The sequence below is a fragment of the Palaemon carinicauda genome, chromosome 16, assembly GCF_036898095.1.
Source record: "Palaemon carinicauda isolate YSFRI2023 chromosome 16, ASM3689809v2, whole genome shotgun sequence".
Classification (NCBI taxonomy): domain Eukaryota; kingdom Metazoa; phylum Arthropoda; class Malacostraca; order Decapoda; family Palaemonidae; genus Palaemon; species Palaemon carinicauda.
The window spans coordinates 29,479,381-29,495,961 of record NC_090740.1 but is presented as its reverse complement, the minus strand read 5'-3'; the positions used below and the strand labels follow the sequence as shown (position 1 = coordinate 29,495,961).

The window sequence follows — 16,581 nt, the reverse complement described above, 5'->3', positions numbered from 1 at the left end:
TTTAATGTTGTTACATGTAATTAAAATGTTTTATTTTAATTGTTCATTATTTCTCATAAGTTTATTTATTTTCATATTTACTTTCCTCGCCGGGCTATATTTCCCTGTTGAAGGCCTTGCGATTATAGCATCCTGCTTTCCCAGCTAGGGTTGTAGCTTGGCTAATAATAATAATAATAATAATAATAATAATAATAATAATAATAATAACTGGATCTCCTCTTATGATGAACAGAAAAGTGTAGGCCAATAAAGTCACACTTTTCACTAAGTTGTCTGTTGATATGTACAACATCAACTTAGAAAAAGAGAAAATAAGGACAAAAATATAAAGAGAGAAAGATTATTTTCAATATAAATCTATGGGGTGTTAACTGGTTACGCCTGGGCTTGTTACATAAAGGTTTAAAAGTTTTAAGGGCCACTCATGAATGACAGAGGTAAGGGACAGTGACATTGCCCTATCAAGCAGGACAATGCCCTAGAGACTGACCATATATATAATCAGCGCCCAAGCCCACTCTCTAACCGAGCTAGGAGGGCCAGGCAATGGCTGCTGATGACTCAGTGGATAGCCCTGTTGGCTCCCAAAATCCACCATCTTTAGCTCACAAGAATGGTAAGGTTGCAGTGACCAAAGGAAATAACGAGTTTGAGCGCGACTCGAACCCTATTCCGGGCATCACCAGGCAAGGACTCTACCACCAGGCCGCCACAGCATAAGCCACTAATTTCCTTTCTCGAATGTAATGTTATGGAAACAAGAGGCTTTTTGCATGCTTGAAAGATTTCCATCGTGTGTTAAACGAACCTTCAAAGCTTCATTGTCTGAGCTAACTCCCGATTACTGGAAATATCCAGAATATCCAGAAGGCCAATATTATACTTAAGGATGTTTTCCGTTATCTTCCATCCTTGATCTAAAGTATCCTCATATACCTATATGTATATATATATATATATATATATATATATATATATATATATATATATATATATATATACGTGTGTATGTATGTATGTGTGTATGTGTATGTAATATATAAACACATATATAAGTATATATATGCTTACCTATCTATTCATCTATCTAGTTATCTATATATCTATACCTATCTATCAATCTATCTATATGTATATGTATATATACATATATAAATACATATATATATATATATATATATATATATATATATATATACATATATATGTGTGTGTGCGTGTGTGTATATACATATATAAAGAGAGAGAGAGAGAGAGAGAGAGAGAGAGAGAGAGAGAGAGAGAGAGAGAGAGAGAGAGAGATGATGATGATGATGAGGTGGATGATGAATGGAAAAGTATTGAATTAAAAGCTCAAGATAATGACGACTGGAGAAATCTAACCAAGGCCCTTTGCGTCAACAGGCGTAGGTAGAGGTGATAGAGTACACCCAAACACACTCACACACACATACACGCACACACACACACACACACACATATATATATATATATATATATATATATATGGGTTAAGAAAGAAGTCAATAGTTGAACACTTAAAATTTCCTTATAGAGTAGTTGTTTGACACCCTTCCATCCAGCATTGGAGACGCAAATGTGTTGTTTACATTTCTTCCTCACCAAATTTAATTCTAATACCGCTACAAATACTCTGATTCACTTCTTCTTGTACAGCAATTGTATTACAAAAATCAATTCGTAATTGAATATTCCATAGAGCCCAAAATCAAAGCCAAGTGTGAATAGTTGAGAGACAAAATATAATATATTTGGTATATAAAAATGTAAATAATGAAAAGGGATGAAATAAAGGGGAAAATACTGAACAAAAAAAAATTAAGAACATAAATCATAGTTAAAACCCCAAAAAACAAACAGCAGCAACCAACATTACTCCAAAATTAGAACAAAGAGTGAAATAACGTGTATATATGATAGTAAAAACATAATGAAATTGGATTGAATAAAAGCAAATGACTGAGTAAAAAGAAAATTAGAAAATATCAACAATATTTAAAACTCCGAGAACCAAAACAGTATCAGACTGTATTACTGAAAAGATAGATATAAAGGAAGTGAAATAACGAGTATATATGAATAGTAAAATGATAACGCGAACACGGATTAGTCACTGAAAAAAGTTTCCTTTTCCCAAGGTCAACCTCTTGCTCTTTTTTACATAACCTCACTGCATAAGGCCAAGGATGATTCCCCCAAGAGAGTATAAAAGCAATGCACAGAGAAGCTGAAGACAGTTCCAGTGTTTCCTTCCCCAAAGAAAGAACTCTTCCACATAATGGTAAGGAGAATTGACACCCATCCAATTTCTATATGGCTTAAACTCTTCCATAACTTCAATTTTCAATCGTTACAAGTGTGGTCCCCATAAAGTGTGGACTGCGTATAAGGATTTCCTTTTAAAGAAATTTGATGAAGGTTTTTCAAAATATCACAAAAAAACAATCGAGAAGGTAGTTTATATTGAAAAAAAAAAAAAAAAAAAAAAAATTTGAATTTCCACTCATTGATTGCTTTGTAGTTGACTTTGTCTTGACAACAGTAGAAAAAACTAATCCTTTTACGATAATGACTCAGAAAAAAGGTCAATTCATTGGTTTTTTATGTTAAAATACTCATGCTTACCTTTATTCCACATTGACTTTGATATAATTTCTGGTGTTAATAAGAGGAAAAGATTTAGAAGCCAATTAAATTTCCAAACCTCTTGAGTGAAAAGCAATGATGTAAAATAACAAGAAAATAACAAATATAATATTGATAGCATGGGCTTGTGTGACCTTTCTATTTATAGAAGAAATCACTTAATTATTTGCAACATTCTTTTCAACTAAAATCAATTCAAAAAGTTTTCATGATGGCAAGAAGTGACTAAACTATTTTATTTCCGTTGCAGAAACTATTGCTGATCACCGCCTTAGCCACAGTCGTGGCCCTGTGCCATGCAGGTGGTAGTAAAGGCGGATTCGGTGGAGGTGGATTTGGAGGAGGAGGTGGATTTGGAGGTGGATCTTTCAGTGGCGGTCATGGAGGAGGTATTGGCGGTGGATCCTTCGGTGGCCGTTCATATGGAAGCCGTGGTATTGGAGGAGGATCATTTGGAGGTGGACACGGAGGAGGATCCTTTGGAGGTGGATCCTTCGGAGGTGGATCTTTTGGAGGCGGTAAAGGAGGATCCTTTGGAGGTGGCTCATTTGGTGGTGGACACGGAGGAGGATTTGGTGGCGGTAAAGGAGGATCCTTTGGAGGTAGCTCCTTTGGTGGTGGACATGGAGGAGGATTTGGAGGAGGTCATGGTGGTTCCATCGGAGGAGGTGGATTCTCCGGTGGCCGTCGCTATGGATAAAGGATTTTGAAAATTGTAAAATACTTTTTAAATAAAAACTAAACTAAACAACTCTTTTTTTTTCTATGTTATATGCAAAATCCTCCTTTTTTATATATAATATTATTCATAATTCTTTCTAAGCTATTTTTAGATCACAGGAAAAATTATCAACTTAACATTTTATATTATATTTTTTTTTTGAAGAAAGGAAATATTGAAAGTCATATTCTCATACCCTTTAAGACTGATTAAGACAAATTCCCAGAAACCGAGTATTTTTCTAGAAATTTTAATCATAAGCTAATGCGTGAAATTTGAAGACTTCCTTCCTGAATCGTCTATGATATGTTCCAGAAAATTCGCTATTTTTCATAGCTATCACATCTTGTTCAAAATATAAGTTTATTTATACTCTTTAGTACTCTTCACTTTCATTACTTCTTCATCAATTAAATCTCTCTCTCTCTCTCTCTCTCTCTCTCTCTCTCTCTCTCTCTCTCTCTCTCTCTCTCTCTCTCTTCTTCCTTGGTTATCCTTCCCTTTTCATAATCGTTATTCATTTCTTACTTCTGATAATCGTGTTATCGGTCTGTAACAGTAACTCTCGTATTAGAAAATCATTGTCGAAAATTGCAATCTAATAGTATTATTCACAGTGTGAGGTCGACTGGCATTAGTACGTCCTTACGACATCTGATAATTGGATTCTTTCTATTAACGAACAGAAAAATTCTCTTTTTGAGCCAAGTGATGCCACACTTTTCACATATTTGGACCGCTTGTGTGGGATACACGAGCGGTATATAAACGGGATTCCTTATTTTTTTTTCTATATATTGTCGTTATCGCTCTCTCCTCTCACCGATAACCTATCTATTAATGTATTTCCCTGTACCATTGTAGTTGAATTTGTGTGCCGTTCTTGACTGGAACGGGTTGTATAAACACTCAAGGTCCGACTATATAAAGTTTAGTTGCATTCACGAGTCTCTCATTCACAACCTAACTGCTCGCTGGCACATAGATGTCTGTTGAAGTGTGCTTCATTCACTTAGGAAAAGAGAAAGAAAATGACACAAAGAAATGGAAAGTACTTTAAATTACCAATTAATGAGTCCTTTTCTAGTTACGCCTAAGCTTACTAAGCCACTAACTCCCTTCTTGAAAATATTATTAAAGAGAAGTGACTTTTTGTATGTTTGAATGATTTGATTTTTTTGTCATATACGAAACCTCAGAGTCTTGGCTAACTCCCGATTACTGGAAATATACAGAAGGACAAGACTGGACTTGCTCTAAACTTTAGAGCACAGTATATTGATGCTTTAGAGTCTAAAGCATCAATATACTGTACAATGTACCAGAACACACATACATACAAACATATATATATATATATATATATATATATATATATATATATATATATATATGCATGTATGTATGTATGTATGTATGTATGTATGTATGTATGTATGTATGTATCTATCTATCTATCTATATATATACAGTATATATATATATATATATATATATATATATATACAGTATATATATATATATATATATATATATATATATATATATATACAGAGTATATATATATATATATATATATATATATATATATATATATATATGTCCTATATGATATCGAGCAACGTGACTGGCTTTATACTGTATATAGATATATAAATATCTTTCCTGTAATACTCAGCAACAAATTTCAGTCGTATAACTATTCGGACTCTACCCTTCCCTTGGGTAGGGGGTAGAAGGAGTATTTAGACCCTTATGAGAGGCAGTATCCCCAGAGAAGCACACTCAGAAACCACAAAACTCTGACAAATTGCCGAAACAGTTGGCTATAAATAGGGTAGTGATCGGAAGGTTTCAATCTATATGTGTGTGTGCAGACCTATATAAATAATTAGCAGTCATTTATAACACTTCAAGTGCACTAATATATATATATATATATATATATATATATATATATATATATATATATATATATATATGTGTGTGTGTGTGTGTGTGTGTGTGTGTGTATGTGTGTGTGTTTGTGTGTATGTATTGAACCAAAATGTATATTATGCAAAAGTTTCTGAATTTGTAGGTGTATGACACACTTATTTTCTTAATATTTATTATCATTTTAATAGCTAAGCTACAACCTTAGTTGGAAAAGCAAGATTCTATAAGGTTAAGGGCTCTAATAGGGAAGAATAGCCCAGTTATAAAAAGAAATAAGGAAATGAATATACGATATGGGAAATAATGAACATTTAGAATAAAATATTTTAAAAAACAGTAAAAACATCAAAACAGATATATTATATATAAAACTATAAAAAAGACTTATGTTAGCCTATTCAACTTAAAAACCTTTGCGGTATATTTAGACTTTTGAAATTCTACTGATTCAACTGCCCGATTAGGAAAATCTTTCCACAACTTGGTCACAGCTAGAATAAAACTTTTAGAATACTGTGTAGTATTGAGCCTCGTGATGGAGAAGGCCTGGCTATTAGAATTAACTGCCTACCTAGTATTACGAACAGGATGGAACTGTCCGAGAAGATCTGAATGTAAAGGATGATCAGAATTATGGAAAATCTTATGTAACATGCATAACGAACTAATTGAACGACGGTGCCAGAGAAAAATATCTTTATCAGATATAAGAAATTCAATAGACCTTAAGTTCCTGCCCAACCAATTAAGATGAGATTCCGCAACTGAAGACCAGACTGAAGATCAATACCCAAAACAAGATAAAATAACAAAAATTAAAACACTTTTTCAGAATAGATTTATCACCAAAAATTTTAAAAGACTTTCTCAATAAGTCAATTTTTGTGCAATTGAGGAAGAGATACACCGAATGTGTTTCACAAAAGTAAATTTGCTATCAAGAATCTCGCCTAAAATTTTAAAAGAGTCATACAGAGTTAAAGAAATATTATCAATGTTGAGATCCGGATGATGAGGAGACACTGTCCTTTCAACTTCCAGCCCCATAATTTTCACCACGCAATAATTTTATCTGAATCTCTATTAAGGGATTCAGCAACCTCAGATCTATATTCAGGAGATAGAATTAATGTAAAGTGAGCAGCATTATATGCATATGTAACGAGCTTTTTTTTTAGGCCAAACTACTTGTCATGTGTATATAGTATGATAAGCAATGGTCAAAGAAAACTAACGGAAAAAAAAAACTGATCGTATGAAGCAAGCTTAATACCACGACGAATACTCAGATTCTCTTATTTTTCTTCTTGGGACTGAATATCAACGGGAATGATAAAGAAGTCTGAGATAATATCTAATTAATTATATGAAATAGTAGAAGGACAATACATATATATATATATATATATATATATATATATATATATATATATATATATATATATATATATATATATATATATATAATCTATAATATATTTCATGATAATGAAAATGGCTGAAATAAAAAAAAAATTACTGAGTTTAGAAAATAAAAAATAAAACGATTAACAATATTCAAAACTCCAAGAAATTAAAATAGTATATGATTTCGTTACTAAAAAGAGAGATTTTTAATGAGTGAAATAACAGTTTTACTTAAATAGTGAAATGATAACACAAACACGGATTAGTCACTGAAAAAAAGTCTCTCTTTCCCCAAGGTTAACCTCTTGCTTTTTCTTGCATAACCTCACTGCATAAGGCCAAGGATGATACCCTCAATAGCGTATAAAAGCATCAAATGGTGAAGCTGAAGACACAGTTCTAGTTTTTCCTTCCCCACAGAAAGAACTCTTCCACATAATGGTAAGGAGAATTGACACCCATCAAATTTCTATGTGGCTTAAACTCTTCCATAGCTTCAATCCTTAAACATAACAAGTGTGGTCCCCATAATATGTGGACTGCGTATAAGGAGTTTATTCCTTTCATTTGTTATAAGAATAAATGAAATGTCTTTTTGGAGAAATTTGGTGGAGGTTTTGAAAACTATCACTAAATGATAAATAGAGAATATTGCTAACACCTAAGAAAGTTGACTTTACCTTTACAATAGTAACAAAAAACATACTTTTATTATTATGACTGAAAATGGTCAATTCACTGTTGTTTTATGGTAGAATGTTCTTGCTAAACAGTATTCTAGGTTGATTTTGATATCAATTTCTGGTGTTAACATAAGGAAAAGATTTAAAAGCCAAATGAAACATCTTGAGTGAAAAGAACTGACGTAAAATAACAAGAAAATAACAAATATAATATTGATAGCATGGGCTTGTGTGACCTTTCTATTTATAGAAGAAATCACTTAATTATTTGCAATATTCTTTTCGACTAAAATCAATTCACAAAGTTTTCAAGGTGGCAATAAATGATTAAAAGATTTTATTTCCTTTCCAGAAATTATTGCTGATCACCGCCTTAGCCACAGTCGTGGCCATGTGCCACGCAGGTGGTAGTAAAGGCGGATTCGGTGGAGGTGGATTTGGAGGAGGAGGCGGATTTGGAGGAGGAGGTGGATTTGGAGGTGGCTCCTTCGGTGGCAGTCATGGAGGAGGCATTGGCGGTGGATCCTTCGGTGGTCGTTCATATGGAAGCCGTGGTTTTGGAGGAGGATCCCTTGGAGGTGGACACGTAGGAGGATCCTTTGGAGGTGGATCAGGTGGATCCTTCGGAGGTGGATCTTTTGGAGGTGGCTCTTTTGGTGGTGGACAAGGAGGAGGATTTGGAGGCGGTAAAGGAGGATCCTTTGGAGGTAGCTCCTTTGGTGGTGGACATGGAGGAGGAATTGGAGGAGGTCATGGTGGTTCCATCGGAGGAGGTGGATTCTCCGGTGGCCGTCGCTATGGATAAAGGATTTTGCAAATTGTAAAATACTTTTTTAAATAAAAACTAAACTAAACAACTCTTTTTTTCTCTATGGTTTATGCAAAATCCTCCTTTTTTATATATAATATTATTCATAATACTTTCTAAACTTTTTTTAGATCACATGAAAAATGATCGATTTAACATTTTATATTATCTTTTTTTTATGAAGAAAGGAAATATTGAAATAGTCATATTCTCATACCCTTTAAGACTGATTAAGACAAATTCCCAGAAAAAGAGTATTTTTCTAGAAATTTTAATCATAAGCTAATGCGTGAAATTTGAAGACTTCCTTCCTGAATAGTGTATGATATGTTCCGGAAAATTCGCTATTTTTCATAGCTATCATATCTTGTTCAAAATATAAGTTTATTTATACTCTTTAGTACTCTTCACTTTCATTACTTCTTCATCAATTAAATCTCTCTCTCTCTCTCTCTCTCTCTCTCTCTCTCTCTCTCTCTCTCTCTCTCTCTCTCTTCCTTGGTTATCCTTCCCTCTTCATAATCATTATTCATTCCTTACTTCTGATAATCGTGTTATCGGTCTGTAACAGTAACTCTCGTATAAGAAAATCATTGTCAAATATTGCAATCTAATAGTATTATTCTCCCTGTGAGGTCGACTGGCATTAATACTTCCTTACGACATCTGATAATTGGATTCTTTCTTTTAACGAACAGAAAAATCCTCTTTTTGAGCCAAGTGATGCCACACTTTTCATATATTTGGACCGCTTGTGTAGGATACACAAGCGGTATATTAACAGGATTCCTTATTTTTTTTATATATTGTCGTTATCGCTTTCTCCTCTCACTGATAGCCTATCTATTAATATATTTCCCTGCACCATTGTAGTTGAATTTTTGTGCCGTTCTTGACTGGAACGGGTTGTATAAACACTCAAGGTCCGACTATATAAAGTCTAGTTGCATTCACGAGTCTCTCATTCACAACCTAACTGCTCGCTGGCACATAGTTGTCTGTTGAAGTGTGATTCATTCAATAAGGAAAAGAGAAAGAAAATGATACAAAGAAATGGAGAGTACTTTAAATTACCAATCAATAAGTCCTTTGCTAGTTACGCCTAAGCTTACTAAGCCACTAACTCCCTTCATGAAAATATTGTTAAGGAAACGAGACTTTTTGTACGTTTGAATGATTTTGACCTTTTTGTGGAATACGAAGCCTCAGAGTCTTAGCTAACTCCCGATCACTGGAAATATACAGAAGGACAAGACTGGACATGCTCTAAAGCATTAATATACAGTATACCAAAATACATATATACATACACACATATGTATACATATGTATATGTATATATATATATATATATATATATATATATATATATATATATATATATATATGTTTGCATATAATACATATAATATATAGATTAGTGTCAGGTTCGGATTTCCTTTTATGGCCTCTCGTGGCATGGTTGGTTTCGACCTGGCCTTTCATTAGAAGGGGCTAGCGTTCGATCCCAAGTATGAGGTAGAAATTTATTTCTATTTGAACACGATATTGTGTTGATATTTATCCATATATATATATATATAAATATATATATATATATATATATATATATATATATATATTTATATGTATATATATATATTAATATATATACATATGTATATATATACAGTATATGATGATAATTTTGCACATATGTCCGTGTTTTTCCAAATATGTTCATATAAGCCATATATTACACACCTCTTAATATCTGAATTATCTCTATCTTGGGAACAGAAACCCAATGGGGAATCAACCTAATGATAAAAGCTGAGAAAATTAAGTCCCATTGACTCAGCCACTTAGCGGCTAAATGCCCTAGTCAATAGGACCCCAATTTCTTGGGCCCGGGTTCGATACCCTGGCCGACCAGAAGCTATTATCATTAAGTTGATTCCCCCTTGGGTCATTGATCCCGAGGAAGAGCGAAACCAGATATCTAGAAGTGTATAATATATAGCTTTATATATATATAAACAAATATATATATATATATCCCCTATGAAAAAGAGCAAAGTCCCTGGCTATAAATATTAATATATAAATATCTTTCTTGTCAACCTCAACGGGAATGTCAGGTTTATGACTACTCGATCCATCCCTTGGGTAGGGGTTAGAATAAGTACTTAGACCCTGGTGTGAATCGGTATCCTCAAAGGTACACTCGAAATCTAAAATCTCTGACAATTTGCCAAAACAGTCGGATGCAAATGGGGAAGAGGTTAGAAGGGTTGAATCTGTGTATGTGTTTGTGTGTGTGTGTGCGTGTTTGTGTGTGTGTCTGTGTAGGTCTTTCCAGATTATTAGCCGTCATTTTTTACAGGTATTGGGTTTATATATATATATATATATATATATATATATATATATATATATATATATATATTATATATATATATATATATATATATATATATATATATATACATATATTTAATAAGATTAAGGATAAAACAGAGAATGCAATCTTGGAAGTACAGGGTGGTTTTAGAAGAGGTAGGGGTTGTATGAATCAGATTTTTACAGTTAGGCAGATATGCGAGAAATATTTAGCAAAAGGTAAGGAGGTGTATGTTGCGTTTATGGATCTGGAGAAAGCATATGATAGAGTTGATAGGGAAGCAATGTGGAATGTGATGAGGTTATATGGAGTTGGTGGAAGGTTGTTGCAAGCAGTGAAAAGTATCTACACAGGTAGTAAAGCATGTGTTAGAATAGGAAATGAGGTGAGCGATTGGTTTCCGGTGAGAGTGGGGCTGAGACAGGGATGTGTGATGTCGCCGTGGTTGTTTAACTTGTATGTTGATGGAGTGGTGAGAGAGGTGAATGCTAGAGTGCTTGGACGAGGATTAAAACTGGTAGGCGAGAATGATCATGAATGGGAGGTAAATCAGTTGTTGTTTGCGGATGATACTGTACTGGTAGCAGACACAGAAGAGAAGCTTAACCGACTAGTGACAGAATTTGGAAGGGTGTGTGAGAGAAGGAAGTTGAGAGTTAATGTGGGTAAGAGTAAGGTTATGAGATGTACGAGAAGGGAAGGTGGTGCAAGGTTGAATGTCATGTTGAATGGAGAGTTACTTGAGGAGGTGGATCAGTTTAAGTACTTGGGGTCTGTTGTTGCAGCAAATGGTGGAGTGGAAGCAGATGTACGTCAGAGAGTGAATGAAGGTTGCAAAGTGTTGGGGGCAGTTAAGGGAGTAGTAAAAAATAGAGGATTGGGCATGAATGTAAAGAGAGTTCTATATGAGAAAGTGATTGTACCAACTGTGATGTGTGGATCGGAGTTGTGGGGAATGAAAGTGATGGAGAGACAGAAATTGAATGTGTTTGAGATGAAGTGTCTGAGGAGTATGGCTGGTGTATCTCGAGTAGATAGGGTTAGGAACGAAGTGGTGAGGGTGAGAACGGGTGTAAGAAATGAGTTAGCGGCTAGAGTGGATATGAATGTGTTGAGGTGGTTTGGCCATGTTGAGAGAATGGAAAATGGCTGTCTGCTAAAGAAGGTGATGAATGCAAGAGTTGATGGGAGAAGTACAAGAGGAAGGCCAAGGTTTGGGTGGATGGATGGTGTGAAGAAAGCTCTGGGTGATAGGAGGATAGATGTGAGAGAGGCAAGAGAGCGTGCTAGAAATAGGAATGAATGGCGAGCGATTGTGACGCAGTTCCGGTAGGCCCTGCTGCTTCCTCCGGTGCCTTAGATGACCGCGGAGGTAGCAGCAGTAGGGGACTCAGCAGTATGAAGCTTCATCTGTGGTGGAAATGTGGGAGGTTGGGCTGTGGCACCTCTAGCAGTACCAGCTGAACTCGGCTGAGTCCCTGGTTAGGCTGGAGGAACGTAGAGAGTAGAGGTCCCCTTTTTGTTTTGTTTCTGTTTGTTGTCGGCTACCCCCCAAAATTGGGGGAAGTGCCTTTGGTATATGTATGTATGTATATTTAACCTAAATGTATATCATACAAAAAATTTTTAGCTTCTAGTTGTATGACACCCTTATATACAGTAATTAAGAGCCAAAAATTTTATTATTATTATTATTATTATTGTTATTGTTATTATTATTATTAGCTAAACTACAACCCCAGGCTGGGAAAGCTGGATGCTATAAGCCCAAATTCTCCAGACGGAAAAATCGCCCAGCAAGGAAGGGAAATTAATAAACAACAAGAGAAGTAATTAACAATTGAAATAAAATATTTTAAAAACAGTAACAACATTAAAATCGATCTTTCATGAGTAGACTATAAAAAGATATTTATGTCAGCCTATTAAACATAAAAACATGCCAGCACTTTTCAACTTTTTGAAGTTCAACTAGCTTATTAGGAAGATCATTCCACAACTTGGTCACAGCTGGAATAAAACTTCTAGAATACTGTGTAGTATTAAGCTTTAGAATGGAGAAAGCATGACTATTAGCATTAACAGTATAACGAACAGGATGCTACTGCCTTGGAAGATCTCAATGCACAGTATGATCAGAATTCTGAAAAATATTATGCAACATCTAAAACGAACTAACTGAACTACGGTGACAGAGATTATTATCTAAATTAGCAATAGAAATTTAATGGAACATAAGTTCCTTTCCAGCTAATTAAAATGAGATTCGGTTGCTGAAGACCAGACAGAAGAAAAATGCTCGAAACAAGGCAGCATGAAAGAATTGAAACACTTCTTAAGAATAGATTGATCACCGAAATTTTTGAAAGACTTTGTCAATAAGCTGTTTTTTGTGCAATAGAGGAAAAGACACACCGATTATGTTACAAAAAAGTAAATTTAGTATCAAGAATGTCACCTATAAGCTTAAAAGAGTCAAAAATAGTTAAAGAATTATTACAAATATTGATATCCGGATGTTGAGAAGTCACTGTCCTTTCAAGTTCATACTCCATGATTTGCCTGACGTAGTAATTTTTTTCTAGACCTCTATTAAGGGATTCAACAACCTTAGATCTACATTCAGAAGATAGATTTGATGCAAAGAGAGTAGCATCATCTGCATATGCAACGAGCTTATTTTCTATTCCAAACCACGTGTCATGTGTATATAGTATAATAAGTAATGGTCAAAGAACACTACCGAAAAAAAACTGCTCGTATGAAGCAAGACTAATACCACGACAAATACACAGATTCACTTATTTTTCTTCTTGGGACTAAATATCAACGGGAATGATAAAGAAGTCTGAAATAACATCTAATCAAATATATGAAATACCCGAAGGACAATATATATATATATATATATATATATATATATATATATATATATATATATATATATATATATATATATATATATATATATATATATATATTCTATAACATATTTCATGATAATGGAAATGGAGGAAATAAAAAAAAATTTTGAGTAAAAAAAAAATAAAGAATAAAACGATTAACAATATTCAAAACTCCGAGAAATTAAAACAGTATATGATTTCGTTACTAAAAAGAGAGATTTATAAGGAGTGAAATAACGGATATACTTAAATAGTGAAATGATAACACAAACACGGATTAGTCACTGAAAAAGTCTCTCTTTCCCCAAGGTCAACCTCTTGCTTTTTCTTGCATAACCTCACTGCATAAGTCCAAGGATGGTATCCTCAATAGCGTATAAAAGCAACAAACGGCGAAGCTGAAGACACAGTTCCACTGTTTCCTTCCCCAAAGAAAGAACTCTTCCACATAATGGTAAGGATTATTGACACCCATCAAATTTCTATGTGGCTTAAACTCTTCCATAGCTTCAATCCTTAATCATAACAAGTGTGGTCCCCATAATATATGGACTGCGTATAAGGAGTTTATTCCTTTCATTTATTATAAGAATAAATGAAATGTCTTTTTGGAGAAATTTGGTGGAAGTTTTGAAAACTATCACTAAATAATAAATAGAGAATATTGCTAACACTTAAGAAAGTTGACTTTACCTTTAAAATAGTAGCAAAAAACATACTTTTATTATTATGACTCTGAAAATGGTCTATTCATTGTTGTTTTATGGTGAAATGTTCTCGTTAAACAGTATTATAGGTTGATTTTGATATCAATTTCTGGTGTTAACATAAGGAAAAGATTTAAAAGCCAAATGAAACATCTTGAGTGAAAAGAACTGACGTAAAATAACAAGAAAATAACAAATATAATATTGATAGCATGGGCTTGTGTGACCTTTCTATTTATAGAAGAAATCACTTAATTATTTGCAATATTCTTTTCGACTAAAATCAATTCACAAAAATTTCATGCTGCCAAGAAATAATTAAACTCTATTATTTCCTTTTCAGAAACTGTTGCTGATCACCGCCTTAGCCACAGTCGTGGCCATGTGCCATGCAGGTGGTAGTAAAGGCGGATTCGGTGGAGGTGGATTTGGAGGAGGAGGCGGATTTGGAGGAGGAAGTGGATTTGGAGGTGGCTCCTTCGGTGGCAGTCATGGAGGAGGCATTGGCGGTGGATCCTTCGGTGGTCGTTCATATGGAAGCCGTGGTTTTGGAGGAGGATCCCTTGGAGGTGGACACGGAGGAGGATCCTTTGGAGGTGGATCCTTCGGAGGTGGATCTTTTGGAGGCGGTAAAGGAGGATCCTTTGGAGGTGGCTCCTTTGGTGGTGGACATGGAGGAGGATTTGGAGGAGGTCATGGTGGTTCCATCGGAGGAGGTGGATTCTCCGGTGGCCGTCGCTATGGATGAAGGATTTTGCAAATTGTAAAATACTTTTTAAATAAAATCTAAACTAAACAACTCTTTTTTTCTCTATGTTATATGCAAAATCCTCCTTTTTTATATATAATATTATTCATAATATTATCTAAGCTATTTTTAGATCACATGAAAAATTATCAATTTAACATTTTATATTATCTTTTTTTTTATGAAGAAAGGAAATATTGAAATAGTCATATTCTCATACCCTTTAAGATTGATTAAGACAAATTCCCAGAAAACGAGTATTTTTCTAGAAATTTTAATCAAATCCAAATGCATGAAACTTGAAGAATTCCTTCCTGAATCGTCTATGATGCATCCCTGAAAATTCGCTAAATTTCATATCTGTTATATCTTGTTCAAAATATAAGTTTATTTATACTCTTTAGTACTTTTCACTTTCATTACTACTTCATCAATTAAATCTCTCTCTCTCTCTCTCTCTCTCTCTCTCTCTCTCTCTCTCTCTCTCTCTCTTTTCCTTGGTTATCCTTCCCTCTTCATAATCGTTATTAATTTCTCACTTCTGATAATCATCTCATCTGTCTGTAATAGTATCTCTAGTATAGGAAAATCATAGTCGAAAATTGCAATCTAATAGTATAATTCACCCTGTGAGGTCGACTGGCATTAATACTTCCTTACGACATCTGATAATTGGATTCTTTCTTTTAACGAACAGAAAAATCCCTTTTTTGAGCCAGGTGATGCCACACTTTTCATATATTTGGACCGCTTGTGTGGGATACACGAGCGGTATATTAACGGGATTTCTTATTTTCTATATATATTGTCGTTATCGCTCTCTCCTCTCACTGATAACCTATCTATTAATGTATTTCCCTGCACCATTGTAGTTGAATTTTTGTGCCGTTCTTGACTGGAACGGGTTGTATAAACACTCAAGGTGTGACCATATAAAGTTTAGTTGCATTCACTAGTCTCTCTTTCACAACCTAACTGCTCGCTGGCACATAGTTGTCTGTTGAAGTGTGTTTCATTCACTTAGGAAAAGAGAAAGAAGAGGATACAAAGAAATGGAGGGTACTTTAAATTACCAATTAATGAGTCCTTTGCTAGTTACGCCTAAGCTTACTAAACCACTATCTCCCTTATTGAAAATATTATTAAAGAGACGTGACTTTTTGTACGTTTGAATGATTTTGATCTTTTTGTCAGATACGAAACCTCAGAGTCTTGGCTAACTCCCAATTACTGGAAATATACAGAAGGTCAAGACTGGATTTGCTCTAAACGTTAGAGCACAGTATATCGTTGCTTTAGAGTCTAAAGCATCAATATACTGTACAATATACCAGAACCCACATACATACAAACATACAAACATATATATATATATATATATATATATATATATATATGTGTGTGTGTGTGTGTGTGTATGCATGCATGTATACATACACACACACACACACACATATATATATATATATATATATATATATATATATATATATGTGTGTGTGTGTGTGTGTGTGTGTATGTGCGTGTGTATGTGTGTGTTCTATATGATATCGAGCAACGTGACTGGCTATATACTGTATATAGATATATAAATAACTTTCCTGTTATAC

The 16,581-nt window shown here is 34.1% G+C and overlaps 3 protein-coding genes across 3 annotated transcripts; all 3 read left to right on the top strand.

Annotated features, from left to right (window-relative positions):
- The first annotated feature begins 2,272 nt into the window (after positions 1 to 2,272).
- On the top strand, positions 2,273 to 3,408 carry LOC137654996 (acanthoscurrin-1-like). The gene is made up of 2 exons (XM_068388892.1): positions 2,273 to 2,305; positions 2,921 to 3,408. The coding sequence occupies exons 1-2, from the start codon at positions 2,303 to 2,305 to the stop codon at positions 3,368 to 3,370; spliced, it is 453 nt and encodes a 150-aa protein (XP_068244993.1). The 5' UTR covers positions 2,273 to 2,302; the 3' UTR covers positions 3,371 to 3,408.
- Positions 3,409 to 4,376: 968 nt separating this feature from the next.
- Positions 4,377 to 8,224, top strand: LOC137655208 (uncharacterized). The gene is made up of 2 exons (XM_068389090.1): positions 4,377 to 4,442; positions 7,772 to 8,224. Exons 1-2 carry the CDS (start codon positions 4,377 to 4,379, stop codon positions 8,222 to 8,224), a joined length of 519 nt encoding a protein of 172 aa, XP_068245191.1.
- Positions 8,225 to 13,126: 4,902 nt separating this feature from the next.
- LOC137655207 (acanthoscurrin-1-like) lies at positions 13,127 to 14,971 on the top strand. The gene is made up of 3 exons (XM_068389089.1): positions 13,127 to 13,180; positions 13,890 to 13,970; positions 14,567 to 14,971. Exons 1-3 carry the CDS (start codon positions 13,127 to 13,129, stop codon positions 14,969 to 14,971), a joined length of 540 nt encoding a protein of 179 aa, XP_068245190.1.
- The last annotated feature ends 1,610 nt before the right edge of the window (positions 14,972 to 16,581 follow it).

Excerpts from the sequence above, each read along its gene's own strand:
- LOC137655208 (XM_068389090.1), top strand. The coding sequence starts at position 4,377 with ATGTCTGTTGAAGTGTGCTTCATTCACTTAGGAAAAGAGAAAGAAAAT. Across the intron at positions 4,443-7,771 it reads ATGACACAAAGAAATGGAAA|AAATTATTGCTGATCACCGC; the intron begins GTACTTTAAATT and ends TTTCCTTTCCAG.
- LOC137655207 (XM_068389089.1), top strand. The coding sequence starts at position 13,127 with ATGTTGAGAAGTCACTGTCCTTTCAAGTTCATACTCCATGATTTGCCT. Across the intron at positions 13,181-13,889 it reads TCCATGATTTGCCTGACGTA|CGTATAAAAGCAACAAACGG; the intron begins GTAATTTTTTTC and ends TATCCTCAATAG. Across the intron at positions 13,971-14,566 it reads AAGAACTCTTCCACATAATG|AAACTGTTGCTGATCACCGC; the intron begins GTAAGGATTATT and ends TTTCCTTTTCAG.